We start from the raw sequence: 17,585 nt of genomic DNA, 5'->3' as shown, positions 1-17,585 counted from the left end.
TAGCCAGTTATCAGTATAAGATGTTTTATGTAAGCCTCAGGGTGACCACAAAGCAAAAGCCTGTAATAGATATAGAAAATATAAAAATAAAAGGATACCACTAAAGAAAGTTATCAAATACAAAGGAAAAAAGCAAGCAAGAAAGAAACAAATGATCTACAAAACAAAAAAAAAATTATAAAAAATAATACTAGTAAGTTCTTACCTATCAATAGTTACTTTGAATGTAAATGGCTTAAATTGTCTAATGAAAAGGCAGAGAGTGAGTGAATGGATTTTAAAAAGATACAACTATATGCAGCCTACAAGAGACTCACTTCACCTTAAAGGAAACTCCTAGACTGAAAGTGAAGGTGTAAAAAAAGATATTCCAGCTGGGCACTGTGGCTCACACCTGTAATCCCAGCACTTTGGGAGGCCAAGGTAGGTGGATCACGAGACCAGGAGATTGAGACCATCCTGGCCAACATGGTGAAACTCTGTCTCTATTAAAATACAAAAAATTAGCCAGGCATGGTGGTGCATGCCTGTAGTTCCAGCTACTCGGGAGACTGAGACAGAGGAATCTGTTGAACCCAGGGGGTGGAGATTGCACTGAGCCAAGATAGCACCACTGCATTCCAACCTGGCAACAGAGTAAGACTGCATCTCAAAAAAAAAAAAAAAAAAAAAAAATTATATATATATATATATATATATCTTCCATGCAAATGGAAACAAACAAAAAGAACAGGAGTAACTATACTTATTTCAGACAAAATAGACTAACTTTAGGTCAAAAACTATATAAAGAAACAAAAAAGGTCATTATATAGTGGTAAAGAGATCAATTTGTTGACAGTATATAACAATAGTAAATATATATGCATCCAACATTGAAACACCTAAATATATGAAGCAAACATTAATAAATCTTGAGGAGACATATAGCACAACACAATAATAGTAGGAGATTTCAATAACCCACTTTCAGCATTGGACAGATTATCCAGACAGAAAATCAAAAAGGAAACATTAGACTTGAACTGCACTTTAGATCAAATGGAACTAACAGATACACAGAACGTTCTACCCAACAACAATAGAATACACATTATTTTCAAGTGCACACAGAAGATTCTCCAGGAGAGACTGGATTGTATGTTAAGCCACAAAACAGGTCTTAACAAATTTAAGAAGATTGAAATTATATCAGGTATCTTTTCTTACCCCAATGGTATGAAGCTAGAAATAAATAACAGGAAAAATCATGGAAAATTAACAAATATGTGGAAATAAAACAATGTGCTCCTGAATAATTATTGGGTCAAAGAATAAATTAAAGGGGAAATTAAAAAATGAGAGAAATAAAAATGGAAACACAACATACTAAAATTTATGGAATGCAGAAAAAGCAATTCTAAGAGGGAAGTTTTTAGCAATAAATGCCTACATCAAAAAAAGAAAAAGAGTCAGGTGGTGATGATGTGTGCCTATCATCCTAGTCACTGTAGAGGCATGGGTGGGAGCATTGCTTGAGTCCAGGAGTTTGAGACTAGCATAAACAACATAGCAAGACTCCATTTCAAAAAGAAAAAGAAGACAGATGTCAAATAAACACTTTATTAGTCTGTTTTCACACTGCTATAAAGAACTACCTGAGACTGGGTAATTTATGAAGAAAAGAGGTTTAATTGACTCACACTTCCCCAGGCTTAACAGGAAATATGACTGGGAAGCCTCAGGGAACTTACAATCATGGCAGAAGGTGAAGGGGAAGCAAGCACATCTTACCATAATAGAGCAGGAGAGAGAGAGAGAGAAGAAAGGAAGTGCCACACACTTTCAAACAACCAGGTATCATGAGAACTCACTCACTATCATAAGAACAGCAAGGTGGGGAGTCCAGGGTTGGTGATTCAATCACCTCCCATCAGGCCCCTCCCCTGACATGTGGGAATTACAATTTGAGATGAGATTTGGGTGGGGGCACAGAGCCATAGCATGTCCACAACCTAATGTTACACCTCAAGGAACTAGAAACAGAATAACAAACGAAGCCTAAAGTTAGCAGAATGAAGGAAAGAAAATAACAAAGATCAGAGCAGAAATAAATAAATAGAGAATAGAAAAGATCAATGGAACTAAGAATTGGTTTTTTAAAAGGTAAACAGCTGGGCGTGGTGGCTTATGCCTGTAATCCCAGAACTTTGGGAGGCTAAGGTGGGTGGATTACTTGAGGTCAGGAGTTTGAGACCAGCCTGGCCAACACGGTGAAATCCTGTCTCTACTCAAAATACAAAAATTAGCTTGACATGGCAGCATGTGCCTATAATCTCAGCTACTTGGGAGGCTGAAGCAGGAGAGTTGCTTGAACCCAGGAGACAAAGGTTGCAGTGAACTGAGATTGCACCATGGCACTCCAGCCTGGGCGACAGAGTGAGTCTTCATCTCAAAAAACAAAAAACCCAAAAAATGCAAAAAACAAACAATGAATTTCCAAACCCTTCTCTAGACTAAGAAAAAAAGAGAAAAGAGTCAGATAAATAAAAGCAGGGATAAGAGTCATCACCATTAATAACATAGAAATACAAAGGATCATAAAAGACTACTATAAACAATGTATTCTAATGAATTGAGCAACCTAGAAGAAATGGATAAATTCCTAGAAACATATAACATAACAAGACTGAGTCATAAATAAATTGGAAATATGAATAGGCCAATAATGAGTAAGAAGATTGAGTCATTATTAAAAGTGTCCTGTCAGAGAAAAGCCCAGGACCATATGGTTTCACAGCAGAATTCTACCAAATATTTAAGGAGAGCTTTTAACAATCCTTCTCAAGCTTATTCAAAAAATTGAAGAGGAGGAAATACTTCCAAATTCCCTTTGCAAGGTGAGAATTACCCTAGTACCAAAACTAGACAAAGACAATACAAAAAAACTACAGGCCAATATCGCTAATGAACATAGATGCAAACATTCTCAAAAAATACTAGCCAATCATATTCAACAGCATATTCCAAGGATCATTCACCATGATGAAGTGGGATTTATCCTTGGGATGTATGGTTGGTTTAAAATACAGAAATCAATACATGTAATTCACCAGATTAATACAATGAAGGCTAAAAATCTTATGACCATTTCAATAGTGAGTCAGACAAAGCATTTGATAAAATTTAACATCCTCTCATGGTAAAAACTGTCAACAAATTAGGTTTAGAAGGAATGCTCCCACACCCGGCTAATTAGCCAGGCATGGTGGCAGGCACCTGTAGTCCCAGTTACTCAGGAGGCTGAGGCAGGAGAGTGGCATGAACCTGGGGGGCAGAGCTTGCAGTGAGCGGAGATCACGCCACTGCCCTCCAGCCTGGGTGACAGAGTGAGACTCTGTCTCAAAAAAAAAAGAGAAGGAATGCTCCTCAACACAATAAAGGCCCTATATTATAAGCCCACTACTAACGTCATACTCAACTGTGAAAAGTTGAAGGCTTTTCTTCTTATATCAGGAACAAGACATGAATGTCTTCTCTTCCCATTTTTGTTCCACATGATACTGGATACCCTAACCAGATCAATTAGACTAGAGAAAAATAAAAAGCATTGAAATAGGAATGGATGTAGTGAAATTTTCTCTGTTTGCTGATGATACAATCTTATGTATAAAAAATCCTGCAGATACCACCAAAAACTATTAAAATGGAATGAATTTAGTAAAGTTGCAGGATATGAAATTAGCTTACAAAAATCAGAAGCATTTCTATGCACTAGCAATAAACTGAAAAAGAAATTAAGAAAAAATCCTATTTATAATAGCATAAAAAATAAAATACTTAGGAGTAAAGTTAACCAGGGAAGTGAAAGATCTGCATACTGAAATATAAAACACTGATGAAAGAAATTGAAGAGGACATAAATCAATGGAAAGATATCTTATGTTCATGGATTGGAAAAATAAATATTGTCAAAATATCCAAACTATCCAAAGTAATCTACAGATTTCATGTAACTCCTATAAGAAATCCAATATCACTCTTCACAGAAATAGAAATAAAATCCTAAAATTCATGTGGAATCACAAAGGACCCTGAATAACTAAAGCCATCCTGACTGAAAAGAACACAGCTGTATGTATCACACTACTGGATTTCAAAATATATTACAAAATGATAGCAATCAAAACAGCATGGTTCTGGCAAAAAAAAAAAAAAACAGACACATTGACCAATGGAGTAGGATTGAAAGCCCGTATATAAAACTACACATCTGTGGTCAATTGATTTTTGACAAAGTGACAAGAATACACAGTGGGGAAAAGATAGTCTCCTCAATAAATGAGGTTGGGAAAACTGGGTATCCACATGCAGAAGAATGAAATTTGATGCTCTTCTTACACCATATGTAAAGTTTTTTGTTTTTTTTAATTTCTAAAATTTATTTATTTATTTATTTTTTTGAGACTGAGTCTCGCTCTGTCGCCCAGGCTGGAGTGCAGTGGCTGGATCTCAGCTCACTGCAAGCTCCGCCTCCTGGGTTCATGCCCTTCTCCTGCCTCAGCCTCCCGAGTAGCTGGGATTACAGGTGCCCGCCACCTCGCCCGGCTAGCTTTTGTATTTTTTTTAGTAGAGACGGGGTTTCACGGGGTTAGCCAGGATGGTCTCGATCTCCTGACCTCGTGATCCGCCCGTCTCGGCCTCCCAAAGTGCTGGGATTACAGGCTTGAGCCACCGCGCCCATCTTATGTAAAGTTAAATCAAAATATATTAAATATTTAAATGCAAGACCTGAAATCATAGAACTCTTAGAAGGACACATAGGAAAAGAGCTTCTTGACACTGGTTTGGGTAATGACTTATAGAAAATTACACCAAAAGCACAGGCAAGAATTCAGCTAAATAAAAATAGACAAATGGGATTGCATCAAAATAAAAAGCTGCAAAGCAAAGAAAACAACCAGCAGAATGGAAATTGGGAGAATTCCATTCTCTCAAATTCATAAACCACATATGTAATAAGTGTTAATTTCCAAAATATATAAGGAACTTTGGCTGGGTGCCCTGGCTCACACCTGTAATCTCGGCATTTGAGGATGCCAAGGCAGAAAGATTGCATGAGCCCAGTAGTTTGAGACTAGCCTGGGCAACATAGTGAAACTCTGTCTGTACAAAAAATAAAAAAAATCTAACTGGGTGTGGCAGTGCATGCCTGTAGTCCCAGCTACCTAGAAGGCTGAGGTGGGAAGATTGGATCATCCTTCCTACCTTGAGGCTCCAGTGAGCTGTAATGGTGCTACTGCACTCCAGCCTGGGTGACATAGTGAGACCCCATCTGAAAAAATAAATAAATAAATAAAACAAATAAAAATATAAGGAACTTATTCAACTATATTGCAAAAACAAACAAAAAACCCAAATAACCTGATTTTAAAATGGGCAAAGGACCTGAATAACATCTCTCAAAAGAATACAAAAATTGTATGAAAATATGTTTAATATCACAAATCAACTGAGAAATGCGAATCAAAACCACAGTGAGATATCACCTTACATGTGTTAGAATGGCTGTTACCAAAAAGATGAAGGATAACAAGTGTTGGCACAAATACAGAAAAAAGCAACTCTTTCACTCTGTTGACAGGAATATAAATTATGGAAAACAGTGTAAAGATTTCTCAGAAAATTAAAAACAGACCTACCTTATGTTCCAGTAATTCCACTTTTAGGTGTATATTCAAAGGAAATGAAATTAGTATCCTGAAGAGATATCTGCACTCCCACGTTCATTGAAAATTATTCACAATAGCCAAGACATGGAAACAATCTAAAAGCCCATTAACAGATGAATGAACAAAGAAAATGTGGTGTGCATACACAATGGAATACGATTCAGTCTTAGAAAAGGTGATTCTGCCATTTGCAACAACATAGACAGAACTGGAGGACATTATGCTGTGTGAAATACTCCAGACAGAAATACATGTATTGTATGATCTCACTTACTCGTGGAATCTAAAAAAACAAACCCACAGAAGTAGAGAGTAGATTGGTGGTTGCCAGGGTTGGGGAAGGAGAAATGGGGAGATATTGGTCACGGGGTATGAAGTTTCAGTTATGCTAAGTGAACATGCTTTGGAAACCTAATGTATGGTAGTATGAGTATAGTAAACAATACTGCACTGTATACTTGAACTTTCATCAGAGGGTAGATCTTAAGTGTTCTCACTATACATGAAAAAACTGAAAACAGAAAGTATGTGAGGTGGTAGATATATTTTAAAAGGAAATATTTTTACTTTCAACATGGTCTTATAGGGGCCTCTTTTTGATGTTGGTGTTAGACTCACATATGCCTTGGGTACCTCGGGGTGGCAGACAGACTGTGAAGTGGCCCCGCCTGTCCCTCAACCCTGGTATTGGGCCTTTGTGTAACCTCCTTCTTCTGAGTGTTGTTGGTGACTGTGACTTGCTTCTAGCCAATAGAATATGGCAAAGGTGATAGACTGTCACTCCAGTGATTGTGTTATGTTATTTAAGACCCCGTCGTGTTAGCAGACTCCCTTTAGAGACTGCTGACTTGACGTGAGTGGCCATGCTGAAACAGCTCACTTGGCAGAGACTGTGAGAGGCCTCTAGGACCAGAGAGCAGCCTCCCACCAACACCCAGCAAGAAACAGGGGCTCTCAGTCCTGCTTTGGAAGGCCCCTCAACCACAGGATAAGGAATTCTCTCACTGGAAATACAAAACCCGCTTAAACCATTATCATTTACGTCTCAGGATTCATGGAGGATCTAAATAGAGATTTGGATGGAGAGGTAGAAGAGGTATTTGATTTTGAAGGGATTTGTGCGCAAAGGCAGCAAGGTAAGCGTGGATGTGTAACAGGGAAGTGCTGACACAGAATTCTTTGGTGTCACTATTTTTCCTAGGTATCTCCTATACTTGTCTCCATATTTAAAGTCTTGAGAATGTTCTGATGGGAAGAGGATCGTTCATATGGCCTGAGGATAGAACTCAGTCACAGAGACCCAGACAAATCATAGACATTGATACTAACCATGGCAGCATGCAGGCAAAACGGGACAAGGCAAATTAGAGTAGTTTGCAGGCCTCGTGGTAACTGACACTAGGAGAGATTTGCATCCTGTCTGAGCCAAGAGCACACCTCTCCTCTTTAGCCTGAGCATCCTCCTCTTTAAGTGAGCTCTGGTTCAGATGCAGAGCCTGACCACTCTTTAGCACTCCTAGGAAAGATTAAAAGCAGGACTGTGGCTAGGGGCAGGGAAGAGGCCAGGGACCAAGGCACTCAAGTGGGGACTGCAGGAGGGGTCAGAATGCAAGCAGCACTGAGGGCCTTCTTCATGTTGCTCTTTAGCCTGCTGAGTCTTCTGGGGATCGCAGCGAATGGCTTCATTGTGCTGGTGCTGGGCAGGGAGTGGCTTCGATATGGCAGGCTGCTACCCTTGGACATGATCCTCCTTAGCTTGGGTGCCTTCCGCTTCTACCTGCAGTTGGTTGGGATGGGGCACAACTTCTATCACTCTGCCCATGTGGTCCAGCGCTCTGGGGTTCTCACTCAACAGTTCTTCCATCTACACTGGCACTTCCTGAACTCAGTCACCTTCTGGTTTTGCAGCTGGCTCAGCGTCCTGTTCTGTGTGAAGATCGCTAACATCACCCACCCCACCTTCCTGTGGCTGAAGTGGAGGTTCCCAGGGTGGGTGCCCTGGCTCCTGTTGGGCTCTGTCCTGATCTCCTTCATCATAGCCCTTCTGTTGTTTTGGGTGAACTACTCTGCATATCAACAATTTTTAATTAGAACATTTTCTGGGAACATGACCTACGAGTGGAATGCAATGACAGAAATTTACTATTTCCCGTTCGCGCAACTGGTCATCTGGTCAATTCCTTGTTCTGTTTTTCTGGTCTCAATTATGCTGCTCATTAATTCTCTGAGGAGGCATACTTGGAGAATGCAGCACAACAGCCACAGCCTGCAGGACCCCAGCACCCAGGCTCACACCAGAGCTCTGAAGTTCCTCATCTCCTTCCTCATTCTTTATGTTCTGTCCTTTCTGTCCCTGATCATTGATGCCACAAAATTTATCTCCATGCAGAACGACTTTTACTGGCCATGGCAAATTGCAGTCTACCTGAGCGTGTCTGTCCATCCCTTCATTCTCATCTTCAACAACCTCAAGCTTCAAAGTGTGTTCTGGCAACTCCTGCTGTTGGCAAGGGGCTTCTGGGTGGCCTAGATGGCATGGTCTCCTTATCTAGACCCCCGGAAAAGAAAGGTGAGGGTGGCAGAGCTGTGGCCCACCGACATGGAGGTGTTTTCATAGGTAGATGAATACTGGGTCGTGCTATAGGGTTCCTCCTCTGGGAAGCGGAGGAGACAAGGAAATCTGGGAACTCTCAGCATGCTTCCCTTCTGTGGAATATTATTAAGATGCAATCCCATGGATTCCAGAGAGCCAGTCTTGCTCAGAAGTTCAGAAGATGTTAATACCATGCCATGCTATCTTTTTATGTTTGTACCCCTTTGTTATGTGGAAGGCTTCGGTTAAAAGTGTTGATTAACTGTGCCATTCCATCTCCACTGCCTTTCAGAAAGTTAAGAGCAAGTATTTGTCTCTATGGCTGAACTGAGATGTGGATAGGGAAGCGACAGCCTTCTTGAGGACAAATGTCATGGTTACTATGAGAGTCCCAAGGGACAGGCAGCTGTGGCAGGCAGTGGCCTGGGCTGTGAGTTCTGATTGCCCTTTACTGCACGAAGATACTTTGTCTCCACACAAACTGGGATAATCTGGTTTTAATTTTATTAAGTGTATTGGAAGATTTCTTTATACCACCCGGTCTCTTTTCTCATTAACATTTCTGACTTCAATTTTCTCTTCTCTGAAGTCTGAGTAGTAGCCAGACTTTTTTCTTGTTTATCATTCCTTTAGAGAAAAGACACATTGTAGCTTTCTTTTCTTCCTTAAGCATATGTCACAGAGTCACATCTGCATGGAATAAACATGTACTTTTCAATCTGAAAAACAGACTCAGGAATTTCATTAGACTGGGAGTAGTGACGTCTGTAATCCCAACACTTTAGGAGGCTGAGGCAGGCAGACTGCTCAAGCTCAGGAGTTCAAGAGCAGCCTGGGCAAGATAGTGAGACCTCCTCTCTACTAAAAATTCCAAAAAAAAAAAAAAAAAAGATCAGCCAGGCGTGGTGGTGTGCACCTGTGGTCCTGGATACTCGTGAGTCTGAGGTGGGAGGATCACTTGAGCCCAGGAGATAGAGGCTGCAGTGAGCTGTGATCGCAACAATGTACTCCAGCCTGGGCAACAGAGTGAGACCCTGTCTTAAAAAAGATCATTAGTTTGTATCTAAAAATTACTTAAATGTCGTTTTAAAAGGAACCACCCTGTTCAAAATTTTACGTTTAAATATTGTTTTAAAATAACTTGCTCCAATTACTATGCAAATGATTTTAGAAATAATTTTGGAAAAAATTTATTTACAGATGAGTGCCTCTAAGATAGCTTAAACGTTTTTGCTAAAGGACATCAATGTGCAAATTTCAGAGACTAGCTTGCAGCTGAATTCCTGTTAGAAAGAAATTGTAATTTCCTCTAAGAGTGAAGGTTTCCTTATTGATTAGGGGATGCACCGATGAGTGGATGAATACTCATGAACAGTAATCTTTGGGCACATGGCTCTACATTTTTAATTTAAGCATTTAGTTTTAAAAATAGGTAATATATTTTCATGGCTGAAAATTCAAAACCTATTGAAGAGTATGTATAGAAAAATCTCCTTCCTATCTGTTCCATCCTGAGGCATTCTTACCAATTTTATGTCTATCCTTGCAGAGATATTTTATTCTATACTGAAAGCCACTAATGCTTAATGAACCAGTCAACTAACTTATGCACTGGTATATTCTATACTAGTACCTAAGTAGCTACCAGTCAAATAACTTATAATGTCTCCATCTTTCCACACAATGGTTGCAGAATACACACATTGCCTTGCTCCTTGCTCTTTTCACCTTATAACGTATCTTGGAGAGCTATGTATGTGGACATGCATAGTATTTCCTCACTTTAAAAATTTTGCACTGATATACCACAATTTCTTTAACTAGCCATGTGTTTGTGGTCATTTAGGTTACTTCCTGTTTTTTGTTGTTATAATAATGCTCTAATGAATAATCTTCTGCATATGTAATTTCGCATGTGTGCAAAATAACTATAGGATAAGTCTCATGAAATGGAATTACTGAGTTAAATGGAACGTGCATTTCTAATTTTGACAGATATCACCCTTTATTGGTTTGCATCAATTTACTTTTCCACCAGCAATTTATTAGAGAACTTTTTTCACACTTTTTGTTTTTTGCTAATCTGCTAGGCTAAAAAAAAAAACATATGAGCTGTCATTTGCATGACTCTTACTATGAGTGAGTGTTTATAATTATTTAATATGTTTAGAGCCATTTATGTTTATTTCCTGTGGACAGTCTGTATCTTTTTTGGATTTGATTTTGGCCTTTTTCTTATTGGTTTTGAGGAACCCTTTATATCCTAGAGGAATTAGCTGTTTATTTGTGATATAAGCAGCAAAGCAATTCCCTACTCCCAGTGTTTTTTATTTCATTTTTTTTCTTAATTCTAATGTTAGTTTTAAAAGTTCTTTTATTTTGAAATAATGATAGACTCACATGAAGTTGCAAAAATAGCATAAATCTTCATCCAGCTTCCCCCAGTGGTGACATCTTATATAGCTGTAGTGTAACAAAACTAGAAAATTGACATTGCTACATTACTGTTAGTCTATAGACCTTATTCAATTTTCACTACTTTAAAAACTTACATCTGTGTGCTTGTGTGTGTAGTTCTGTGCAATTTTATCCCATTTAGAGACTTGTGTAATTACAATCAAGATAAAGAACCATTCCATCAACGTAAGAGAACTCTTTCATGCTTTGCATTTGTACCTACTTCCTTTGCCATGTAATGTGGTTTGGCTCTGTGTCCCCACCCAAATTTCATCTCAAATTGTAATCCCCATGCATTGAGAGAGGGACCTGGTGGAATGTGATTGAATCATGGGGGTTGTTTCTCCCATGATATTCTCATGATAGTGAGTGAATTCTCACAAGATCTGATGGTTTAAAACTGTGGTTTCTTTGCTGTCTTTCTCCTGCTGTCATGTGAAGAAGGTACTTTCCTCACCTTCACCTTCTGCCATGACTGTAAGTTTCTTGAGGCTTCCCAGTCACATGGAACTGTGAGTCAATTAAACCTCTTTCCTTTATAAATTACCCAGTCTCAGGTAGTTCTTTATAGCAGTGTGAAGATGGACTAATACAGGTAATTGGTACCAGGAGTGGAGTACTGCTCTAAAGATAACCTGAAAATTTGGAAGCGACTTTGGAGCTGCGTAGCAGGCAGAGGCTGGGACAGTTTGGAGGGCTCAGAAGAAGACAGGAAGATGTGGGAGAGTTTAGAATGTCCTAGAAGCTTGTTGAATGGTTTTAACCAAAATGCTGGTGGTGATATGGACAATGAAGTCCAGGCTGACATTGTCTCAGATGGAGATGAGGAAATTCTTGGGAATTGGAGTAAAGGTCACTCATGCTGTGCTTTAGCAAAGAGAGTGGTGATATTTTGGCCCTGCCCTAGAGATCTGTGGAACTTTGAACTTGAGGGAGATAATTTAGGGTATATGCTGGAAGAAATTTCTAAGCAGCAAAGCATTCAAGAGGTGACCTGGCTGATTCTGAAAGCATTTCGTCATATGCATTCATGGAAATTATCTTAAACTGAACTTTTATTTAAAAGGCAAACACAGCATAAAAGTTTGGAAAATTTGCAGCCTGATCATGAGGTAGAAAAGAAAAATCCATTTTCTGGGAGAAATTCAAGCTGGCTGCACAAATTTGCATAAGTAATGAGGAGCTGAATGTTAATAGCCAAAACAATAGGGAAAATGTCTCCAGGGCATGTCAGAGATTTTTGTGGCAGCCCTTCCCATCACAAGCCTGGAGGCCTAGGAGGATGATATGGTTTCATGGGCCAGCCCTAGGGCCCTGCTGCTGCTCTGTGCAGCCTCAGGACTTGGTGCCCTGCATCCCAACTGCCCCAGTTCCAGCCATGGCTAAAAGAGGCCAAGCTACAGCTTGGACTGTTACTTCAGAGCCTGCAAGCCCCAACCCTTGGCAGCTTCCACATGGTGTTGGGTCTGTAGGTGCACAGAAAGCAAGAATTGAGGATTGAGAACCTTTGCCTAGATTTCAGAGGATGTATGAAAATAACTGGATGTCTAGGCATAGGTCTGCTGCATGGGCAGAGCCCTCATGGAGGCTGCATGCAGAGCCCTCTACTAGGGCAGTGCAAAGGGAAAATGGGGGGTTGGAGTCCCCAAAGAGAGTCCCCATTGGGCCACTGCCTAGTGGAGCTGTGACAAGAGGGCCACTGTCCTCCAGACTCCAGAATGGTAGATCCACCAACAGCTTGTGCTATGGGCCTGGAAAAGCCATAGGCACCTGATGCCAGCCCATGAAATCAGCCACAGGGCCTGTACCCTGCAGAGCCACAGAGGTGGATCTGCCCAAGGCTATGGGAGCCTACCACTTGCTTCAGCATGCCCTGGATGTGAGACATGGAGTCAAAGAAAATCATCTTGGAATTTTAAGATTTAATGACTGCCTGCTGTGCTTTGGACTCGCATGGGGCCTGTGGCTCCTTTGTTTTGGAAAATTTCACCCATTTGGAATGGGAACATTTACCCAACGCCTGTACCTACTCTGTATCTTGGAAGTAACTCGTTTTTGAATTTACAGGCTCATAGGCAGAAGGGACTTGCCTTGTCTCAGATGAGACTTTGGACTTGGACTTTTGAGTTAATGCTATAATGAGTTAAGACTCTGGGAGACTGTTGCGAAGGTGTGGTTGGTTTTGAAATGTGAAAGGGACATGAGATTTGGGAAGGGCCAGAGGTGGAATGATATGGTTTGGCTCTGTGTTCCCACCCAAATCTCATCTCAAATTGTAATCCCCATATGTCAAAGGAGGGACCTGATGGGAGGTGATTGAATCATGAGGGTGATTTCCCCATGGTGATCTCTTAATAGTGAGTGAGTTCTCATGAGATATGATAGTTTAAAAGTGTTGCACTTCTTCCTTCAGTCACTCTCTCTTTCCTGCCACCATGTGAAGAAGGTACTTGCTTTCCCTTCACCTTCTGCCTTGATTGTATAAGTTTCCTAAGGCCTCCCAGCCATGTGGAACTGTGAGTCAATTAAACCCCTTTCCTTTATAAATTACCCAGTGTCAGGTAGTTCTTTATAGTAGTGTGAAAACAGACTAATATGCCATCTGTATTTTTGTTTGTTTTTACTTTTATAGTAATGGCTTGTGATATATAGAAATTTTTGCTGATTTCATCCAAAAAAGTTTAATGACTTCTGGGATTTTGCCTCATAATTAGCAGGCAATCCTCATGTTCTTATCATAAATATTCTCTTTTATTTTCTTCTTGTACTTTTACATTTTCATTCTTACACTTAAATATTTTAAATCCTGATATAAAGTATATTTTTTTGATAAATTTTATTTTTTTAGATTATTAACTTGTTGTCTTAATGCTATTTATTGAAATTTTTTCTCCACTGATCTAAAGTGCTACTTTTTATGATGTATTAAATTATTGTGTATTTTGGCTTATTTCTAGACTGTCCATTCTGTTTCACTGCCTTGGTGTAAGCATATGCTTTGACTATAGCATTTTAATTGTTTTAGGTTTAAAATATGTTTTAAATATCTGGTAAACTAGTCCTTCTTCATAAATCTTTTTCAGAAATTTTTTGATTATTATTTCTAGAATAATTTTGTGTGGTCTCAAAAATAAATTTCTTTTAAAAAATTAATTGGGATCCTGTTAAATGTGCAATTTAACATAAGGAGATGTATATCTCCATTACTTTGGCTCTTCCTATGTAAGAATTGGTCTGCCTTTCCATTTTTTCAGATTTCTTTTTTTATTATTTTCAGTAGATTTTAATTCTTTAAAAATGTAGATCTTGTAATGTGTATCCTTATAGGTATACATCATGCCTTAGTTTCCTGATATGTTAAATGGAGTAGCAGCTGTGAGGATGAAATAAATAATATATGTACATGACACATAAGTAGTACTCATTATAGCTTTTTAATAGTAATTACTACTGAAAATTATTATTATTTTCCATATCTGCATCAGTATGAAGGGAGCAAAGAAACCACAGTTAGGCAATAGCTTTTCTAGTTATTCTAGACTAGGCTAGCAAAGACTAGTTATTCTTTTACTTTTTCTTTCTCTGATATATTTTTTCCCCAATTTTTTCAGCATTTTCCAGTTTTTTTCAGTTGTCAAACAAGGCAAATATACTGTATATGACTGAGATAAACAAAAACCACTCATGATGGATGAGTAATCACTGGGCAGGAGTTCTGACACTGAAATCAATCTGCAGCTCAGTAGAGGTTTACTTGAGGGTGTGGTTCTAAGAGAGTAATTCACTTAAGTCATATTTTTATTTTATTTATTTATTTATTTATTTTTGAGACGGAGTCTCGCTCTGTTGCCCAGGCTGGAGTGCAGTGGTTGGATCTCAGCTCACTGCAAGCTCCGCCTCCCGGGTTTAGCCATTCTCCTGCCTCAGCCTCCTGAGTAGCTGGGACTACAGGCGCCCGCCACCTCGCCCAGCTAGTTTTTTTTTTTTTTGTATTTTTTAGTAGAGACGGGGTTTCACCATGTTAGCCAGGATGGTCTCCATCTCTTGACCTCGTGATCTGCCCGTCTCGGCCTCCCAAAGTGCTGGGATTGCAGGCTTGAGCCACCACGCCTGGCCGTCACATTTTTATATCAGCTGATGGATGTGAGAGAAAAGAGCCAAGGTGGTGGGTTTTTTTTTTTTTTTTTTTTTATTCTTTGAAGGAAGGGTAAAGGAAGAAATTATAGGAATATTATGAGAGTTATTAAATTTCACCTAGCTATTATCTTTAAACTTTACTTTCTATCATGTTTTGTGAGGTTGCTATATTGAACAGTTACACTTAGGAAAGAAATGAAAACACTAAAAATGCATTGGAAATCACATTAGATCAATGGTAAATCAGGTTTACTGATGGACCCTGACCGTGGGCTAGAAGCTCCACTGCCCTCTTCTGGTAGAGTTGCCTAATGGCAAGTCCAGTTCCTGGGTGTCTGGAAGGCTTATCTAGAACACCTGTCTTATCAATCAACACCAAATATCACAGTTGACTGCTAAAGGTTTTCAAAAAGACATTTTATAGGATATGAACAGACACTTCTCAAAAGAAGACATTCATACAGCCAACAGACACATGAAAAAATGCTCATCATCACTTGCCATCAGAGAAATGCAAATCAAAACCACAATGAGATACCATGTTACACCAGTTAGAATGGCAGTCATTAAAAAATCAGGAAACAACAGGTGCTGGAGAGGATGTGGAGAAATAGGAACACTGTTGGTGGGACTGTAAACTAGTTCAACCATTGTGGAAAACAGTGTGGTGATTTCTCAAGGATCTAGAACTAGAAATACCATCTGACCCAGACATCCCATTACTGGGATATACCCAAAGGATTATAAGTCATGCTGCTATAAAGACACATGCACACGTATGTTTATTGTGGCACTATTCACAATAGCAAAGACTTGGAGTCAACCCAAATGTCCATCAGTGACAGACTGGATTAAGAAAATGTGGCACATATACACCATGGAATACTATGCAACTATAAAAAAGGATGAGTTTGTGTCCTTTGTAGGGACATGGATGCAGCTGTAAACCATCATTCTCAGCAAACTATCGCGAGAACAGAAAACCAAATACTGCATGTTCTCACTCATAGGTGGGAACTGAACAATGAGATCACTTGGACACATTAAGGGGAACATCACACACTGGGTCCTATTGTGGGGAGGGGGTAGGGGGGAGGGATAGCATTAGGAGATATACCTAATGTAAATGACCAGTTAATGGGTGCAGCACACCACCATGGAACATGTATACATATGTAACAAACCTGCACGTTGTGCACATGTACCCTAGAACTTAAAATATAATAATAAAAAAATTTTATAAAATGTAAAAAAACATATTCATACAGACCAGTTTGTAAATCAGAAGGTGTTCACCACAGATTGTTTGAGAACAGATTAAGTTAACAGTACATTTAAAAAAGAATTTCGATAGGGTTTTGGGGAACAGGCAGTGTTTGGTTACATGGATAAATTCTTCAGTGGTGATTTCTGAGATTGCGGTGCACCCATCACCCAAGCAGTGTACACTGCACCCAATGTGTAGTCTTTTATCCCTCGCCTCCCTCCCACCCTTCCCCTTAAGTCCCCAAAGTCCGTTATCTCATTCTTATGTTTTTGCATTCTTATAGTTTAGCTCCCACTTATAAGTGAAAACACACAATATTTGATTTTCCATTCTTGAGTTACTTCACTTAGAATAATGCTCTCCAACTCCATCCAGGTTGCTGCTGGAGTTTTGAGTGATTATGTGAGGGCAATTCTCTATGCTGGAAATAAAGCGGTGACCATCACAGGCACAGCCTCGACCCTGCTGGAGTTTGCAGTCTTGTGGGGAGTCAGGGATGACGCATCTAGTCATACCGGTAAGCCTATTGTTACAAACTGGGAAAAGTCTATGAAGGGTAAACACCGAGGTCTATCAGTGTGTATAACAGGAAGCAATGGCGTTATTTGGCAGAATCTTGGAGTGAGGACAAAAGAGTCAGATTCCCTTAGGAAGTGGTGAAACTGTAGATAAAGTAACATTTTAAAACATAATTTCCGTAATCCGTATGCTGAAACCTATGAATAGCTCTAGGCCAAGAATCCCTGCTCTCTATAGGGGCATTTTTTGGTCCTGTGATTTATGTGGAACCAAGTACGCTATGTGGGGAGATTTTGCTTTGGATAGAAGAGGTTGGGTTGATGCTCTCCTGCTCTCCTGGAGGAGCAGCGGGGTCCTGCTGTCAGGGAGCCCCTACATGTGAGTTCCCAGGCATGTTCAGAGCGGCCACGGGATGCCGTTTTGTCATACCCATTTGCTTTCTGCCTCGTCTCTAAGATTCTAGAGCCAGTCTCCTAATTCTACTTCCTACTCCCTTCCTTCCCTTCCTTTATTCTTCAGAGGACTGAGCCATTACTCACTGTGTGAACTTGGACCCCGAGTTTTGCTCTCAGGGGTATCATGCATTGATTTATTCTTCATTTAAAAAGAAAAAAAGATTTGAAGGCTTTCCCAGGCTAGTGCCTTTGGTGAGGTTTAGACTTTGTTTTATGATTCAATATCAGAAAAGCCAACTCAGAGTCCCTCCCTAACCAGGATGGGACCTGTCCAACCAGGGGTTTGCCTTTTGAGATGTGGCAAGAGATCAGACATGGGTTGATATCACAGATGACACTTACAGAACACACCAAGTAAACTCTGTTTATTTTTGAGGAGTTTTCAGAGTGTTACTCAGATGGCATGGCATCCTCTTGCCTTTAAAACAACAGCAACAAAAAATGAA

The 17,585-nt window shown here is 39.7% G+C and overlaps 1 protein-coding gene and 1 long non-coding RNA gene across 2 annotated transcripts in view; both read left to right on the top strand.

The window, feature by feature from the left end:
• Nucleotides 1-16,641, top strand: part of LOC126951059 (uncharacterized) — a 94,987-nt gene extending 78,346 nt beyond the window's left edge. The window contains exon 3 of the long non-coding RNA XR_007724349.1: nucleotides 16,541-16,641. This is a non-coding gene — a long non-coding RNA (uncharacterized LOC126951059). The remainder of the gene's footprint in view (nucleotides 1-16,540) is intronic.
• On the top strand, nucleotides 7,318-8,260 carry TAS2R41 (taste 2 receptor member 41). The gene has a single exon (XM_050784941.1). The coding sequence runs from the start codon at nucleotides 7,318-7,320 to the stop codon at nucleotides 8,239-8,241; it is 924 nt and encodes a 307-aa protein (XP_050640898.1). The 3' UTR covers nucleotides 8,242-8,260.
• Nucleotides 16,642-17,585: the final 944 nt, after the last annotated feature.

Source organism: Macaca thibetana, chromosome 3 (assembly GCF_024542745.1).
Source record: "Macaca thibetana thibetana isolate TM-01 chromosome 3, ASM2454274v1, whole genome shotgun sequence".
Classification (NCBI taxonomy): domain Eukaryota; kingdom Metazoa; phylum Chordata; class Mammalia; order Primates; family Cercopithecidae; genus Macaca; species Macaca thibetana.
The sequence above is the reverse complement of the archived record's forward strand: the minus strand, read 5'-3'. Positions and strand labels throughout refer to the sequence as shown.

Bases quoted from the DNA above. Each gene is read 5' to 3' on its own strand.
- TAS2R41 (XM_050784941.1), top strand. From the start codon at position 7,318: ATGCAAGCAGCACTGAGGGCCTTCTTCATGTTGCTCTTTAGCCTGCTG.